Genomic DNA, 19,507 nt, shown 5'->3' with positions numbered 1-19,507 from the left:
ACTGTGGTGGAGCACTCAGCCTGCATGTGCTGTGGTTCAATACTGTTCTGCATGGTGTAATGACACAAGTCACCACCAGAGGTCCCTTACATTTGCTGACTACCGACAGGAGTCAGAACACAAGGTCTTCTTAAATGTTTTTAAAGAGGATTTAGTTTTTATTCTGAATTAAAGGGGAAAACTCATGTAAACATGGCCTCTGACTTCTTTCTGTTTCTGTCGTGTGTTCAGGTATTTTATCTTCTCTCCATCAGAAAGCAGAATGTTCCACAGAGGTGAACCTTCAGGTTGAACAGGAAACCAGAACAAAGAGGAGCGTCTTCCTAAAGCGTTCCAGTTAGTATCTGCAGCAGAGATGTAATGAAGTCCTCCATCTGGCAGAGCTCTGCAGATCCACTCACCAAACTCTTCAATCTCTGAGGAAAAGCAGGACTGAGTCCGTCAGCGTTTGCTGTGAGTCTTTCTCATTTCCAGCTTCTTTTATTGCTTTAACAGCAAATAAAATGATCAGAATGACAGAAACTTTATTGATCCCTGCAGAAAGAAACTTTGAAACAGAATGAGAGAATATGAAGCAGGAAAAAAAGAGAGATGTGATGTATTCACGTGTTAGTTTATGAGACATCAGTTTCAGTGCTTGAACTGGGATATTTGTTTAAAATGTGACTCTGTAGAGTTTTATACGGTTGTATGTTGCCCCTGACATGCAGCCTGGTTGAACCAGGACAACCTTCCTGTTCTGAAGCTGCGGTGAAACCAACACACCACCGTGCAGCCCTACATCCCTGTTAAACAAGATAATAACACCTGCAGCCACCAGAGAGGGAGGATTAACCTCCCACTGGAGAATCTGGAGAGAAAGAGAGTTTTGGAACAATGATCCCTGATCAGCTGTTTGGCTTTTCACTAGTACTCTTGTTGTTTGTTTGTGGTTCAGCTGGTGCTGTATGGAATGATAGGAGTGGCACAAAACAATAAATCTGGAAAATAAACCAGGAAATAAGGGAATGGGGTGAGGGGAGGAAGGGGTGTGTAGCTGGAAAAGTGGGGCGTGGGGCTTCCTCTGCCACCCTCTGGGGGGTGGTCTTCATGGTGGGGGGTTTGGGTTGGTGCTCCAGGACTGCTGCTAATGACCCGGGTCTCTGGGCCGCTCTAGTCTGCCTCTATCCTCCGTAGAGGCGTGGTCACATCTGCAGGATCACACTCATCTCTGATCCCTCCTCCTTCCTCATCCTCTGCATGCTGACGCACTCACTAAGGTGTCCAGTGGGTTTATACACCAAGAGATGCTTCGGTTAAGGTTTGTGTGTTTCTGGTTGTTGTGAAACATGTTTGTTTTGTTTTTTATTTATTTTTTGTTTGTTTGGTTACTTTTTAGGAACTCCTGATGGTTGTCAGCTTTGTTTTCCTTTAAAAAGACATTTCCAGATGTTGACAACTGGCCCACTGCCCATCAGCAGAGGGCTCTAATCTGTCCATAACAGTTTTATTTGTTCTTAATTTTTCTAAATTCAAAAGCAAAAGTCTTATTTGACTAAATTATAAATTAGAACATTTTTATTATTTTTTCAATTTCCAGTTATCTGAGTGACTATTGTGAATTTAGCCAATTTTAATGGATAAATTAGAAGATTACTGTGTAAAGGGGAAATAATATAGAAAAGAAAAGCATAAAAATAAAGTGAAATTATGTGAAAATAATCAGAAAGCTTTTTATGTATCAATTTTTTTTCTGTTTCCTCAATTGTTTCCTTCTTTTCCAAATGTATTTAGTTTTTGTAGCACTCCTATCATTCTATAGCACTGAGGAAGAAAATTAGCAGAATACAGATGAAAAACAGTTTCCTGTTTGTTGGTGAAAGCAGTAAAATTTATTCCAGCTGCGTCAGTCTCTGCGTGACCTTTTTCTAACCCAGCCTTCATTTGTCTGAGGTAAAACAACTTCTCCTTCTGGTCGCTTTCTCCTGTCTGTTCACAGATTATTTTGTCCTTTCATTATTATGTTAAAATATGTTTTTGCTTATAACGGCTGGACCGGACTGGAGAAACAGCAGATGAAAAAAGGTGGATAGAGGAGAAATAGGATGAGTATAGAGAATAGAAAAAGGTAGAAAACAAACCACAACTGCTATCAATGCTAAACAGAGAAACATCCCACTCCACCCAATCCATCCAGTCCCGATCCATACCCCTAATCTCATCCAGCCCCCAGGCTCCCCTCCCCCTGACCCAACTCTAAGGAAGCAGTCCAAGTGGGCCAGAAGGCAGGTAGCCCCAGAACGCCACATCACCAGACAACCACACACACCTCCACTTCATCCAGTTTGTCCATCCATACCAACATCCAGATACATTCACCCTACACCAGCGTTTAACACAGATGCCAACACACACACACACGCACACACACACACACACACACACACACACACACACACACACACACACACACAAACACATTTATTGGGTTCCACCAGATACATGTACCCCCCTCTCCCCTCAAAAGTACAGTAACACAGGAAACCAGGAAATCACAAGCCAGCAGACCGAACCGTTCCCTGCCCCAGGCAGCAACCAGGAACCCCGAAAGTCACAACTTGTTCCTGCTGTAATTCTGGAAGATTTATATTGATAAGGAAATGGTGGATATCACTAGGGAATCTAGTTGGGATGTATATAGAGATTTATAGAAATCTCTAAAGGTGTTTATTGTAGCTGGGTCATTGATGGAAAATCTTGTATTGATGAGATAGAGACACAGCTAGTCATTTAATGAAGTGACCAGAACTGTTTTCACAAGACTCTGTGTTACTTTAAGGGCTCCTCTGAGATTGTGTACAGTTGTAAAAACACATCAAAGCACTTTATTTCCCTCCTGCTGTGGTCGGTCAACGTGAAACCTCACTCTTGGGGTCCTGCACCAAAGGATGAGAGATAACATTTAGGAAAGTGTCCTGGACTGGAAGCCAGTTCAACATTGTCAACCTGTGTGTTCAAACTCTGTGTGAACTCCTAGCTGCAGTAAACAGCTGCGTCTTCTCCCTGATCTGAGAGTCTGTCGTTCATTGAGAGTTTTTTCCTAACATTCATGCATGATATTACTAGCTGATCTTTAACAGATGAAATAGTAGATTTTTTGTTTTTATTTAGTTAACTAAAAATCTTCCAGATTTATTACTATGTTCAAACTCCTCCAATCTCTGTAGCAGAAACTCTGTTATCTTATAGATTATTTAATTTAATTCAAGACTAGCCTTCCTTATTTGGTTCATGATTTGTTCATTTGCAAAAACACAGCAGACATTCTCGAATAATTAAATTCTTACTTCTAATTCTAACATTTCTGAGTTTTCCTTTTTAAAAATGTGATATAAAAGAGAGATTTCTTTTTCTTGTATTACCGTCTTCCCTGCTTCCCACAGAACACATGCTGGAACTCCTGGTATGTTATAGTTTTTCCAGATATGTGGCCCATTTTTTGGTGAATAGCAACAGTTGAAACAGAGAGCTCAGGAAACGGTGCATGGCATTGCTGTGTTAGAACAGACAGCTCTGCAGACTGAACAACTTTTCCATACCATGCTACAGATCCTGCAGGAGCAACACAGAGAGCATCAGGAGTCTCTCCATAAGTTCTCAGCTTTAAACAAGAGAAGGTCAGAGGAATGAAAAAATCAAAAGTATAGACATACTGAAGGTGAAGAAAGAGACATGGTCATAACAGGTACAATGATAACAGAAAACCTCTCCATCCTCCCACATAATGACCACCAGATCAATGATGAAAAGCAACCCACGTTTTGAGGCTCCCCTCATCCAAGCCAGCACTGACCTCAGAAAACCTCCGGTATATAAACCCTGGAAATTTGCAGATTTACAACAGATGCAAGACAAACTTCCCCCTCTTAGACAAGGTGCAACTCCCTGGCTTAGAATGACTGGAAGGTCTGACTCAGGGCTTCACACTCGCGGTTGGAGATATGAGAACTTTGGTGGGGGCCCATCTGAGTTATATGACATGCAGCTTGAGACAGGAACTGTTGCTGTTCCTGGATGAGTGTAATCAGATGAGTATTTAGCACTATATCACTGTAGAAAACTCAAAAAAAGTCCAGATAGCACAACGGGGCCCCTTTAAAGACCAGTTCATAATCTGTAACAGATCTGTCTCCAGAGTCTTTGAGACCTTTCTGAAGAAACCTGTGGGCAGGATGTCCAAGCAGCAAGAGGAATTCAGCTGATGTAAGATGTCCCCCTGTCATGCTCTATGTGCTTAGCGTGTGAGAGAAAGAGAAAGTATATACTTTGTCATGGAAACACTTTGTGTTGATGTATGAAAAGTACTTTATAAATGGGATTATTTTTTTACACACAACTTCCACCTGAACACACACATATGTGATGATGTGATCAGACCACCTGTTGGTTCAGAGCATACAGGTGGAACATCTCCACCATCATTGTTTGGCTCTGAACTGGTTTCCAGGTGATTGTGTGTTTTCATGGTAAAGTCGGGCTTTTGTGAACGTAGTTTGAATTTGTTGGGTTTGTATTTGTGAGAAAATGGTGGAGGTTTCAGGGAATGGTGGTAAAAACTGTAACTTCGTTTCCCTCTTCATCCTCTGAACACACTCACATAGAAGGATATTTTCCACATTTCCCAGTCAGCTGATCCATCATCCAGAAGAAGAGGCAGGAGAACATGGCTGCCTGAACCGAACCACACATCCACCAGATGTACCCAATCTGCTGATTACATCACTTCCTGCTGGAACTGATCCAGAAGGAAGAAGTGGTGGAGTAGAGCCAATGTGGCTGTACAGGTGTCTGGATCAAACTGTGATCCCTCCTCCCCACACCCCCCCCAAAGATCAATTACCAATCTGATCACATTCTACTTTCATATGAGATGAGTTAAATGATGTGGGAAATGAAGAGACTGGGACTGACAGGAGGAAGAACCAGACATGTGATGTGTGGATTTCCAGATGAAAACAAGACTGATGAGAAAAATCTGACACTTTAGGATTAAACTGACTAAAACATGTCAGCCATGTTTCTGTAAGGCTGTAAAATGTAAAGAGGAGGAGGATGGTCTGATGTTGCTCCTCTTACCTGTCCTCCTCCTACCTGTCCTCCCTCCATCACAGGTAGAAATGAGACTCATTCCAGGAAGCGGCTCACCTGTGTATCAGTGGAGATTCTTCTTCTTCTTCTCTGAACAAACTGTAAGTGTGAACTTTCCTCTTTGTTTCTGGAATGTTTGGAGAACGTGTTCACTTCTGATTTCAGCTCCAACTTTGATCTCTGCTGTTTGAAGACAAATCTACATGATGATCAGATCGTTATTTCTCTGAGGATCAAACTGTGGTTTTGTTGATGTGTAATGAGGCGGGAATGTGGCTCTACAGAACAACTTGAACTCTGACTTTCTCTTCGTGTTCACAGTAAAAACAGTCAGGCAGGTTTTTCAGGTTTTAAGTTAAGTTGTTGCAACATTATTTCCTGGATTATAATCCACCTCCACCTTGTTTCACATAAACAGCTCCAGTTACAACAACGTTGGGACTCTGTGTAAAAGTGTGGAAAACCAGAATTCACTGATTTATCAACCTCATCAGGTCACATTTTATTCCCAGTAGAAGATAAACAACATGTCAGATGATGAAACTGAGACATTTCACCATGTGGTGATAGTAAATCTGATGCAGCAACACGTCTGGAAAAAGTAGTTCCAGGGTGATGTTCAGCAAGGTGTAAAAAGTAGGTCCAGGGTGACGTTCAGCATGGTGTAAAAAGTAGTTCCAGGGTGATGTTCAGCATGGTGTAAAAAGTAGTTCCAGGGTGACGTTCAGCATGGTGTAAAAAGTAGTTCCAGGGTGATGTTCAGCATGGTGTAAAAAGTAGTTCCAGGGTGATGTTCAGCACAGTGTATAATCCATCCATGATGCTCCAGATGTTGTGTACTGGTGAAAGGTCTGGACTGCAGGCAGGCCAGTTCAGCAGCCGGACTCTTCTCCTGTGAAGCCATGCTGCTGTGATGGATGCAGGATGTGGTTCAGCAACGTCTTGCTGAAATCTGCAAGGCTTTCCCTGAAAGAGACGTTGTCTGGATGGGAGCAGATGTTGCTCTAAAACCCCCATGTACTTTTCAACATTGATGGAGCTTCACAGATGTGGAAGCTGCCCACGCCATAGGCACTAATGCAGCCCCATCCCATCAGAGATGCAGCTTTTCACCTGTCCACTGATAACAAGCTGGATGCTCCCTCTCCTCTTTAGTCTGCAGGACACGCCGTCCATGCTTTCCACAAACTAGTTCACATCTTCATCCATGTTTCCACTTTGCCTCAGACCATTGTAAATGAGCTTTGGTCCAGAGAAGATGGAAGAAGCTGGTTTTGGATCCTGTTCACATCTGGCTTCTTCTCTGCATGATGATGCTTTAAACTGCATTTGTGGATTTCAGGGTGAACTGTGTTCACAGACCGTGGTTTCTGAAAGTCTTCCTGAGTCCATGCAGTAGTTTCCAGTAGAGAATCATGTCTTCTTTTAATGCAGAAATCACCAGTATCCAGCCTTGTCCCATGCTTACAGAGATTCCTCCTAATTCTTTCAGTCTGTGGATGACATTACCATCTGCAGATCAGGGATCACAGACTCTGACCCTTGAGGGCTACTGTCCTCCAGGTTTTAGTTTAGTACATAAAAGTCAGTCTTACCAACAACAAGGTGTTGACCTCCATCATGTTTACATGAACTTTACTCTGCAGCTCATTTAAAGCTGTGAGAATCAGTCCATTTATCTGCTGATCAGCAGAAAATCTACTGACTGCTCACACATGTGGGTAAACTAAATATCTGAAAGGGTTTTTAACTAAATGCTGTTCATCACAAAAAATCAGCTTCATCTCTGGAATTTATTCCAAACATTTTACAAACAAAACGTCAGTTTTCTGAAAAATGTTCAACATGTTGGTCAGAAATGAAAAGAGATGTTTGGTGGAACTTTAATTTAAATCCATGTTGAATCTGCTGATTAAGAACAGACGAGTGGTTGTAACTGGGGAGTAAAACTTCCTGCTGATAGAAGTCCAGCAGCTGAAGGCAGCTTCCTCTTCCTCACTGCTGTCTGACTGCATCCATCTGACTCTGATATGAAGCAGAAACTCAGAGCCAATCAGAGGAGGAGCAGCAGATGATGGAAAGGAGGATTTCAGTTGATGTTCAGATGAATGATGTGTATTTCCTCTGCAGGTGAAGGTAGAAAGTGTGTGTGAGCTGATGTGAATCCGACATCATGGATCAGGACAGAGAGGAGGGAGTCCCTCCATCTAAAACCACTCAGAGGTGAGATGTCCATCTCTAACTGTCCATGACTCTTCTCCATGTCAGAGATCACAACTCACATCACCAAACATCTGGATTCACAGGAACCAACCTGGACCTGGACTTAGACCAAGACCCAGACCCAGACCAAAACCTATACCTAGACTCATATCTGGACCTGGACATGAAGTTAAACCTAAAGGTGAACCTAAACCCAGCTGTGTGTCCATAAAGAGCGCCCAGTCAAGAGATGATTTAATTGATTTCCAACAAAATCATGGATCTGTCAAGCAGTAAGTAGTTGTCAGTCAACATTCAGCTCCTCTTCATCAGACATGAGCTCTTCTGAAAACAATTGTTTTGAACTTCAGCAGGTCTCCGATGGATTTTAGGCTGAACTCTGAGATTTAACAACATTTCTGCTTTTCTATCAGGATGGTTCAAAGGCTAGAACATGGATCTGGACCTTGGCATGAAGTTACAACTGAACTTAAACCCAGCTGTGTTTCCATGAAGAGCGACCAATCGAAAAAACGTTCTGTTGATTTCCATCAAAGTCCTGGACATGACAGACAGTAAGTAGTTGTCAGTATTAAAATGTATTCACACAGTCTTTGCAGCTGCAGCTGTCTGTGATGCAGCAGATTAAAGTTCAGCTCCAAGGTCTTCATCAGCTGGAGAAAGTCCAGTCAGTTCAGAGATCATTAGCTGTGGAAGCTGCCACACATCTGGTGGCTCTCTTCCCTGAAAACAGCTGAGCAGCTTCCTCAGATCAGCTGTGTCACCAAAGTCTTTCAGTTTTGTCTCCTCCTGGTCCGTAAGCCAACGATCAAAGCAGAGACACATCAGCTTCATCAGCTGAGATCTGCTGCAGCTTTCAGGAGAAGATGTGAAGGGAAATTTCTACATAATCTAAGATGGCAGCATGTGTTTTGTCTGCTCAGTGTCTCTCTCTGGTTTAGGCTGTTTTTAATGGATTTTACTGCATTTATATATTTTAAAACTGCCTTTTTAATGATTTATGGGAATGTTTTTAAAATCCATAATAGGATTGTGGACTTTTAGTGAGTCTAAAGAATGCTTCACTATTACCTCTGAGTTGGACTAATAGACCCGAACCAGCTACCTCTTCCTGAAACTTGAGCTAACAGGCCTGAGCCTGCTACCTCCTTCTGGATCTGGGACCAGAGCCTTAAGCCTGTTACATTCTCCTGGAACCATGGTCAAGCAGGCCTGAGCCTGCTATCTCCGCCTAAGGCCTGGGCTGCAAGGCCTAAGCCTGTTGTATCAGCTGGGAGTCTGGGCTGAAAAGTCTGTCCCAGTTACATCCCCCTGGAGCCAGAGCTAACAGGCCTGAGCCTACCACACTAGATCAGTTTGATTTTTTTTAATCAAAATTATCTGCTGATGTGCTGTAAGTGGAAGACTGTGGCCTTTTTTATTACTTTAATACAGTATGTTTACTGCTGGTCTGGGATATGACAGCAAACCACAATTCCTGGGTGAGTACCCTTAACAATGTGCTGTATTTAAGGGATGGTTACTATAGTGGCATTAATTTGTTTGAGCAACTACAGATACATATGCAAAAGGAATTAGTTAAGCTTCAAAATGTTCATGTTTTATTTGGTCTCACTGTCTCACTCAATGAAAGGCATTGCCTGGCTTCTACTTACAAAGGGACTGCCTCAATGACTGATGATCGTCTTACTCTTACTTCTATCTGGAAATGTGCAACCTAACCCTGGACCTGAGCTGCAATGTATCCAGAGTCCTGCTGATTTTAAATTAGTGTCCAGTCTTAAAATTGTTCATCTTAATGTGCACAGTTTATTAACCTAGATGGACATAGTCAAAGTTTGGGTTAGATCAACAGATGTACTGTGTGACATTGTGATAATCTCTGAGACGTTACTGACAAAACCTGTTATAAATGATGACATTAATATAACTGGATACAATATTTATCGTACTAACAGGCTTACAAAAGGTGGTGGTGTAGCCATTTATGTTAAATCAAGATTTGATGCCTCAATTGTTTGTCTGAGTATATTTTCAAGCAAATGGAGATTTTGGCCTTGAATGTGGAAATAGCCAAATCCTTCTCTATAACTGTAGTTGGTTGTTAGAAACCTCGATCTGCCTCCAAGGAAGCTTTATCATTCTTAAAGCATCTTCTTTCTAAATTAAAATATAATGAGCTTTGAATGGCAGGAGATTTTAATTGGGATTGGTTAAATGCAACTTCTGATGAATTTAAATCTTTCTGCGACTGTAAATCTTAGTCAGTTGATCAATCAACCAACTAGGCCAAATTATCAGACATGAGCTCCTCTGAAAACATCTGTTATGAACTTCAGCAGGTCTCTGATGGGTTTTAGGCTGAACTCTGAGATTTAATAATATTTCTGCTTTTCTATCAGGTTCCTTCAGAAGCTAGAATGTGGACCTGGACCTAAACCTGGACCTGTATCCAGCTTTGTGTCCATGAAGAGCAACCAGTCAAAGGGAGATGTAATTGATTTCCATCGAAGTCGTGTATCTAACAGACAGTAAGTAGTTGTCAGTATTAATATGTAAAACTCTCAGAATCAGGTTTTATTTGTGTTGTGAATCTTTTTGCTTCTACAGTTTCTGAGAATCACGACATTCAGATGGGCTCAAATGTTAAGACGAGTTGGATCAGATGGTTCAACCAGCAAACAGCTGCAGTTTGATCCTTAAACCCAGTCAGACCAGTATTTATTTAAGGTGGTTGCTCCGACCCAGTGCTGTACACTGTTATGCAGTTTACTGACCACGCAAATACATGAAGGACTTTGTGAAAGACTTTTCTGATCTTATGGCTAAAATTGTACCAAAGTATGACCATGTAATTTTTCCTTGGGGATTCTATTATTCATGTGTGTTGTCATGAAAGGCTGTTGATGAAGGACTTTTTAAGCCTTATTGACTCTTAATCTGGTGCAGCGTGTGTCTGGTCCCACACATGAACATGGACACACATTAGACCTGGTCTTCTCATATGGTTTATCTGTGTCTAACGTGGAGATCTGTGATGATGCAATTTCTTATCATATGCCAGTTGTGTTTGAAGTTGCTGTCTCCTGTGATGATTTTAAATCCAGCGCTCCTTGTTACGACCCAGTAACAAAAAAAAAAAAAAAAAAAGAGAAATGTGGACAGATGTAAAGCCGGGAGTTAACAGATTTTATTGTGTCAAGTGGAAATGAGGAACCATACTAAAAACAATGGCGGTGAATCACGTTTTGGGGGTAGCGAAGCTGCTTAAATAAAAATCCCAATATAACAGCAATCTTCTAAACTCAACTTAAAACAAACCAGTAAACCGAAAATAAACAAAAGGGTCAACATAAACTGGCCAACTAATCTCCTATTAACAAAAGGTGAAGCAGCTCAAACATCTAAAATTTAACCAAAATTACTACAAACCTAAACTAGCCCAACACATTCTACTTTTACCAATAAACTAACAAAATATAACTAAAGGAAAAGCAAAATAGGCTTTAAGTCTTACCAACAAACAGAAAACATGACTTTCAGTCAATAAACCAAAATCTAAACTCAAAGCCAAACAGTAGTGATGGCGAGATAGAAACGGTGTTCCGGTCCGTACGGAAACTGACGTGGAACATTTGATGCAAAACAATGTTCCGTGATCTGAATCAAAGCGTGGATGTCACGTCACTGTTCCATATCGCGTCATAGATATATGCACGTAGATGTCGTCTCTGACGCTGCTGTCCATTGCAACGATGCGTAAACGCGGCCGCCATCTTGGGCCTTGTCTACTACCTGCATTAGTCGGAGGCAGAGGTCTATCAATGATTAAAATCACCATAACTCGCTCAATTTTGATATGATTTTTAATCTGTTTGGTTTATTAGAAATGTTACACATATTTATCATACAACGGATTATTTTTTATTATTGTTTTTATTATTTTATATCATACACTTAGACATACTTAGAGAAACACCCACATGCATACTGAATTTTTTCTACTATAATCAGAGAAATAATGGTGATGCCAAATGGAGTTATATTTATAGTATGAATAATATAAAATATAAATAAATAAAAAATCAAGGAATGCATAAAAAAAAAACACTCATTCAAAAATAAGGATTGACTAAATTAAAATTGACCAAAATAAATTTACCTCTGATGTGAAGCCCAACAAGTAATGAACCTGATAAAGACACCAAAGAACACATCACCAATATAAAACACATTTTTTTTTAACACATCAAAGAGAATAAAATAGAGAAAAAGACCAGACATTTATACAAGAACTGAAGGGTTCATCCAAAATTAACCATGTCTAATAATGCATTTTATTATCATCTAGAGGGGACTCCGTTGTGTTAGGGAAATATGATGATTACATGAGAACTTGTCATGACACTAACTTTGCAGAGATGGTCAGTAAAATTAAAAATGGATGGTATCCCTCCTTCCTTTAAACCAGTGGACTGTCCAGTCCTGTTAAAGTCCTCTGGGTTAAAATGAGGCTGCAGACGGCTGAACAGTCCTTCGGTACAAAGTCTCTCCTAACGCTCTCCCAAAGCTCTCTTAACGGCCATTTGTTTGCAAAGTCTTTCCTCATTTATTTAAATGTATTGTACCGAACGTTTTAGAGAAAGTTTGAGTTGTCTGGAAGTGGAAGGGAGTGGGAAGCGTTCCAAGGTCAGCTGTTTCGGATCATGTTGAGGAGGAAATTAAATTAAGATGTTGATGCAAAACTTTAGCCCGTTTCAGTTAGATAGCCTTTTGTTTGCATTTATTTTATATGATTTATCAGCTGAGGTTTGCTGGTGACAGCTGTAACATCTGCTGGTCGTAACACAGCCAGATGGATCAGGTTCAGATATCTAACCAGTGTCAAGATTAAACTATGGAAGAGGTAAAGTAACACAATGAATTGCTTTAATATATCATTAAATACTTCCTTAAATGATTCATTCATTAATTAAAATGATCATTAAATACATTAATGTGTTATTACATGTATCATTAATTAATTAAAATATTGATTAATGTATGTAAAAACATATATAATTATTCACTATTTAATTATTCATGGTCCTGTGCTGCAGAGCATCATGAATTTATTTTATGTTAACCTAGTCCATCAAAGTCAGTGGGCGGGTCCTGACGCCTGATTGGTTTAATAATGGATTGATGCAAAGCTGGTGAACACATTCCAGCACACTGTGTGGCGTTATTACTCCATGTTGGTTTAGATACTCTCGGGATCCCTCCGGATGAGCTGGTAAATGTGGCCGGGGAGAGAGAAGTCTGGGTTTCCCTGCTTAGGCAGCTGCCCCCGTGACCCAACCCCGAATAAGCGCCAGAAAATGGATGGATGGATGGATGGAACTGCAGGGGTTTGCAACGTCTTCAAAGAATTAAAACAGGTTATGAATAAATTAAAGGAAATGGATGCTAAAATTGTACTTTTGCAGGAAACTCATCCTATCAATGACAATATAAGAGTAAAGAGGAGGTGGAGGGGGACTGTGTATTTGGCATTGTTTACATCCCAAGCCAGAGGGATTATGACATTAATTCATGAGTCAGTTCCACTTCAAATTAAAAATATTATTAAAGACAAAAGAGGAAGGTAATACTTCAAGGTTCTTTGTTGTCAGAAACACTTAACATAACAAATGTTTATGGACCAAATGTAGAACATATCATATCATATCTTCAGCTATATAGGTTCTAAATAAAAAAAGGTACAGGAAATTAGGTTAAAGTTGGAAAACAAAATAAAAACTCTTCAAACAACAATACATAATAATAATGATAATAATTCACAGTTGGAGAAAGAATTAATGTTGAGAGCTTAATATGATAAACACTCTGCTTTTAGGGCTGCCTCAAGTCTTCTACGTTTGAAACAGACCTTTTACGAACAGTGTGATAAGGCAGGCAAATTGCAGGCATGGCAAATAAAACAGCTAGAAGCTAAATCGCCAATCACCTCAATTATATCAAATTAGCAGACTCTCGTAGACCCATTAGAAATCAACAAAGCCTTTAAGGATTATTACAAAGAATTATACACCACACAAACAACTTCATTGGATGATATAAAAATCTTTTTAAATAAAATAGATATAGGCTACCCATTATTCCAGAAGAAAACTGTGTAAACTTAGATTCACAAATTTTCTAAAGAAACTGGACAAGCCATTGATAACATGAAATCTGGAAAAAGAGCAGGGCCTGACGGCATTCCTGTAGATTTGTACAAGAGATTCATAGACAAACCTCTAGCCCCTTTATTGGATATGTTAGCCGGGGGGGCAAGTGGCTTCCTTAGCTGCACCCTGTGGTGACTCGCCTCTCGGTTTAAATTACACTTAGACATCAAAACACCAACATAACACACAAACAACTTCTGGGGGGCGTGTCATGTGGTGGATGGAGGGCGGGACTACTAACATGACCTTGCTCCCAGCACAATATGGTCACTGCTCCCCAGTTTTACTTGCAAAAAGCACACTCACTACAAACAGTCATGAGCGGGGAGGAGGAGGAGGACAATGGGGACACCTCACACCCCTCTTCCTCAGGGTGCCGCCAGGGGCGGGTAGGGGAGGTGGTTGCCCTGGGGGCCGGAAACTGGGGCGGCTGCGCTGATGAGGGGCTGCTGATCTTGGGGGATGCCCCGTCGGCCGCATCTGGGTGGGAGGTGATGGGGGGTGGCTGGGGATGGCGGTACCCATAGGCCTCCCCTTGGCAGAGCAAATTTGTTTAGCACGATACAGCAACCAGGTCATCATTTTGCTGCTATGATGCTGGACAGGACAGGTTAAAAAAAAAAAAAAAAGAAGGTGCCGAAAAGGCCTTTGATAGGGTTAATTGGCCATATCTTTTCCAGGTATTAGAAAAATTTGGATGTGGAAATAATTTTATTAAATGGGTCAAAGTATTATATAGCAATCCCTCTGCTGAAATTATTACTAAGAGAAATATTTCTAGACCAATAACGATAAACCGTGGCTGCTGTCATGGCTGCCCACTCTCACTGTTATTATTCACATTGGCAATAGAACCTCTTGCGATTGCAATACGCTCTCACCCCCAACTCAGTGGGATCAGTGTAGGATCAACCAAACATAGGGTTTCCCTATTTGCTGATGATGTGATCTTATTCATTTCAAACCTAGTTAAATCAGTACAGACCATTCTGGAAGTAACTAAATCATTTAGTGAGATTTCAGGTAACAAGCTTAATAAGAACAAGTCTTCTATCTTATTGTTTAATGACCATGAAAGGGAAAACCCAATCCCTGATGTTATGCAGTTCAATGTGTGACGCAATTTGAGTATTTGGGAATACAGATTTTACCTGATTTAGCAAAAATTGTTGAGACAAACTATAACCTATTATTGACAGAAGTACAAAACTCAGTTGATAGATGGATGTCACTACCGGTAACTATAATTGGGAGAATTAACGTTTTAAAAATGAACATTTTGCCAAAAGTACTTTATTTATTTCAGAACATTCCCTTACCACCTCCTCTTGGTTTTTTCCATCCAATGAAAAAGATGTTTCAAGTTTTATTTGAAATAACAGACGGCCAAGACTTCGTTTGTCCTGACTGTGTCATGTTTTGGTGTGTGTCTGAGTTTGCAGGTCAGGGTGAGCAGGTTACCATGGGGACTGAGGGCGGAGTCTGGAGCCACAATTGCTGCCACCTGTCTCACATCAGCAGGCTCATTATCTAACTCTACTCCCTGCTATTTAGGGGCAAGCAGGAGCTCCAGTCTTCGCCAGATTGTCACACTTTACTGCGTGGTAACCAGGCCATTTCCCAAGTCTTGTGTCTTGTTCTCAGTGAAGACTCTCTTTAATATCTGTATTCCTCAGCTCTAGATCTCGATCCCCTGGAAAACCACAGCACCCAGGATATTAACCAACTGCTTGCCAAGCCGACTGCCTGCCTGCTCGCCCTGCCTGCAACCGAACACTCTCACCACCTCCCGGTTACCCCCTCCAGCTCTAGCCTTTCTCTGGACTTCAGTAAGCCGCAGCCACAACAGATATCATCAGGCTCTTTGTCAGACCCACACTAATCCTCAGTCTCTTCACAGAAAGACCCACCGGACCTGGACCTTGCCACTCACAATCACTGTAATAAATATTGTTTGCATCTTACCTCATCTCTCCGAGTGTTACTGCATTTGGGTCCGGTTCCTGGTACTACGGTCTCCGACCGTGTCAGACTGTACTTGCCTTATGAACGTGGAAGTCAACTAGACATTAAGTTGTATTATTGGGCTACACAGCTAAGGTCTATTATGGTTTTTTATACTAATCATTCACCACACTGGATAAAAATGGAAACTCAAGGATTACATTTACCTCTTCGCTCTTATATCTATTCAAACACAATAAGAAATCTACTGAGACAGACCAAAAATCCAATTCTCAAAAATATGATAAAAGTATGGAGTGAAGTAAAAAAGTTTTAGAAAGAGCCACAATGCCTCTCCCAGTTTAGTCCATTATGGGGCAACCAGGCTTTTTCACCGGGCAGAGCAGACACAATATTTAAGTTGTGGAAAGCCAAGGGACTAGTAATGGTTCGAGACGTCTATATCCAGAGAAACACAACTATACTAAAAATGAACGAACATTTATAGACCTCAGTTTAATGCCAAAAGATGTATAGCTTTGTTTTGGAAAATACTTCCAGACCAAGCAGCACCCACTGGATTCGGCAGATGTTGTCTGCTCTGCCACTAGTGAAGATTACGTATGTATCAAAAGTCAAACAGGAACTTTTTGAATATATCTGGAACCCCTTTATTGATTATGTGAAAGATTTGGATTTAAAGGAGGACAGCATCAATGACTGAGTTATGCAGACTCTGTAGTTTCTGCTTCGACATATATATATATATATATATATACAAATATATACGTACTAGTCTACTTATACTCCTTAAATTTTGTTGATTGTCATTTTTATTATTTAAGATGAATATGTATAGCAGGTTGCATTGCTCAATAATGGCTTCTATAGGCACCTTGTGTTTGATTTTGTATGTTTAAATTGTATGAAAACTTTTTTAAAATAATTATGGCAAAAATCGTCCATCATATCTCTCCAGCCTCTCAGTTACAGACCAAAGCAATGGTTCAAACTGGACTAGCATTAGCCCCGCCCACTGAGTTTGACGGACTAGGCTGAGAGATAAAATAAATTCATGATGCTTTGCAACACAGGACCATGAAATAATTAACTAAATAGTAAGATAATTATATATGTTTTTACATACATTCTTTTGTATTTTAACGACTTAATAATACATTTAATAAAATATTAATGTATTTAATTATTATTTTAGTTATTTATTGACACATTTAAGTAATTAATTAATGATGTATTAAATTATTTTATTGTGGCACTTTTACTCCTCCCTACTATAGGGCCCCTGTGGGACGAAAAACTGTAAAACCATGAACAGAAATTAACACAACAGCAGCTAGTGTGTGTGTGTGTATGTGTGTGTGCATCCATTTTGAACACTGGTGTAGGGTGAATGTATCTTAGTGTTGGTATGGATGGACAAAATGGATGACGTGTAGGTGTGTTTGATTGTCCGGTGATGTGGCGTTCAGGGGCTCCCTGCCCTCTGGCCCACTTTGGTTGCTTCCTCAGAGGTCTGCCCCTGATCCTTGGAGGAGACGCAGTTGCATGCGCACCATCACTCAAAACAACTCACCCTTAATGTTAAGTACACACACCCACACACTGCACACACACACACACAGGGGTGCTTTGGTCTTGAGGAGATGCTGTAGTGGTGAGCAGTTCTTCTCTGTTCTTGCTTCTGCAGATGGCTGTAGACAACATGTTGGGGCGACTTGTCCTTTGGTCCAGTTGTTTGGTTGTTTCATGTCCTCCTTGCTTCTCTGTCTTGATCAAGACATTATTCAGGATCTCTGTGACTTCTTCATTGCTGTGATCGATCTCGACCTCATCCAGGACCTGTTCGGTTTTCCTGATGAGCTCTCTGTGGCACGCTATCAGGTTCTCTGGAGTCCAAGTCCCTACTCTTGAGGGACTTGCAGACACTCAGCTGCCAGAGTGCTGAGCTCACTTGATCCTGGAGAAGTTGAATTTCCTCCATTTCACTGCTGATCAAAGAAAGTTAAACTCTTGTGTATATATGAGGGTACAGATGGTTCTAATGTCTCTCTCTCTCTCTCTCTCTCTCTCACTCTCTCTCTCTCTCTCTCTCTCTCTCTCTCTCTCTCTCTCTCCTGGCTGCCTTGCCAAATATGTACACTCTCAAGAATGAGGCCGTGGCCGATCCTTAGTGTAGCACATTACATTTAATTCCTGTTGGAACACAATAACAAAACATTTTGTCTCTATGTTTTATGTGCTGCTGTGTGACAGGTGTGTTTAAATGGGGGTAAAATATTTCAACAGGTCCCTCTGTTCAGTCTGTATCAACACAAAAGCCACATCAACAGGTTGTGAAACACAAATGAGAGCAGGACTTTTCTCTACCCATGTAGCTGACAGCTGATAGAAAGAAGTTATGCTTAGATATGCAGGGGTGGGTCTAGAAAAGTTTTGATGAGGGGGCCAGAGAGGGACACTGACCGGGAAAAGGAGGGCACAAATTAGAAATCTTTTTATATGGAAGCACCAGTAGAGGACACTGTTAGAGGAAGAGAAGAAATAGACAGAGAAAGGAAAAGACAGAAGTAGGATTAAGATGGATGCAGAATTAACCATCATTAGTGATATTAATGAGATTAGTGAGAATAATGAGATAGGAGCGCTTCTTTAACATGTGACTCTGATATTATTCATTATTCTTTCTCAGAGCAGAGATAGAGACATCTGTGAAGCAGCCTCAGAAGGAAGATGCTTCAAACCTGAAAGATCCAAAACTGTCAGCAGGTAGGACCCAGCATCACATGAAGATGAAACTGCCCAATCACATCTTTAGGTACTTTTGTGGTTTTAGTATCACATTTAGTATCAGGACTGGGCACATTAACACATTAATCACGCGTTAACGCAATGATTAATTAATGCTGTAAAAAAATTTTTTTAGCGCGCATCAAGTTTTGTTTTGTTTGTCTTTGTTTTTTCTTTTTTCTGGCCGCTGGCTTTGATGACAGAAACATGGCGTCCATGTCTCTCTTCCCTGCTGCAGCGGTGCATCTGATGTAATCAGGAGAGAGCAGGTTTATTAAAATGAAGAGACGTTTTCTGTCTGGAACTTAAGAAAGAAGAAGAACCTACTTTTCTCTTTGTCTAAACCCATGCAGATGGCAGAACATCATGATTTTTGGTCGGGAAACTGCTGCAAAAAGACGAGAAACTTTTTAAAAATTTATTTATTTATTTTAATAAATGCGGTTTCAATTTAGGCAAGACAGCAAAGGTAAGACATGTTTTCTGACTTTTACAAACGTGCAGCATAAATCGGGTCTTCTTCTGCCTCTGGTTCGGTGAATCTTGGTCGTAGCGAGATGAAAGCTTTCAGTAGAGGAGCCGTTTGTTGGTGTTCATGGGGAAACATCATCTGTGTTTATGTATTTTTCAGACTTTATGTAGCTGCTCTTTGAATTATTTGTTGTCTTAACTGTGTTTGTTGGTGGTAGAAATGGTTTTACTGAGCTGGTAGCTGAGATTCTGGACTTTCTGTTGATACCACACATGTTTATATTTACATCTACAGACCTGACGTTACACCCGGAAACGAGATGTTAACCCTTAACTCCCGGTAGCGGAGGCTGCAGGTGCAGTCAAGCTAAAAATGAAAGTTTAGAGAATTTATAGGCAGAAATCTGGATAATGAAGCAGTGAAGGTGCATGGAAGGAAGTTATTGTGCATATTGTGAATATTTCTCTCTCCTTACCATCTAGAAGCTGTGAGATTCTAATCCTGCTTTCTGTCTGTTCACCTGATGCTGATATTCATCACATATTGTTCCTTCTGTGTTTAGAAGGAAGCAGCTTCACAGTTTTAAATCCATCCTGCTGACTTTTTACCTTTTAGTTAGTAAATCCTGAACATTTCATCCTTCTTCCTCATAAATATGTGATTTTATAAATATATATGAAGAAATATTTTAACTGTTGCTGTTTAAAGAGAAAACTGCTGC

General features: G+C 40.6%; 1 protein-coding gene across 3 annotated transcripts; it reads left to right on the top strand.

The window, feature by feature from the left end:
• The first annotated feature begins 335 nt into the window (after positions 1-335).
• LOC121654585 lies at positions 336-16,647 on the top strand. Of its 3 annotated transcripts, none has more exons than XM_042008797.1 (9): positions 336-453; positions 5,151-5,228; positions 7,258-7,350; positions 7,434-7,622; positions 7,764-7,904; positions 9,753-9,881; positions 15,117-15,166; positions 15,239-15,391; positions 15,463-16,647. In XM_042008797.1, exons 3-9 carry the CDS (start codon positions 7,301-7,303, stop codon positions 15,504-15,506), a joined length of 756 nt encoding a protein of 251 aa, XP_041864731.1. In that variant the 5' UTR covers positions 336-453; positions 5,151-5,228; positions 7,258-7,300; the 3' UTR covers positions 15,507-16,647. The 3 variants fall into 3 exon arrangements, with proteins under 3 accessions (XP_041864731.1, XP_041864742.1, XP_041864736.1); XM_042008802.1 differs by having other exon boundaries at positions 380-453; positions 5,155-5,228; XM_042008808.1 differs by lacking the exon at positions 5,151-5,228 and having other exon boundaries at positions 359-453.
• Positions 16,648-19,507: the final 2,860 nt, after the last annotated feature.

The sequence above is a fragment of the Melanotaenia boesemani genome, chromosome 2 (genome assembly GCF_017639745.1).
Source record: "Melanotaenia boesemani isolate fMelBoe1 chromosome 2, fMelBoe1.pri, whole genome shotgun sequence".
NCBI classification, from domain to species: domain Eukaryota; kingdom Metazoa; phylum Chordata; class Actinopteri; order Atheriniformes; family Melanotaeniidae; genus Melanotaenia; species Melanotaenia boesemani.
Note: the sequence above shows the minus strand (reverse complement) of the source record. Positions and strands in the feature narration are given on the sequence as shown.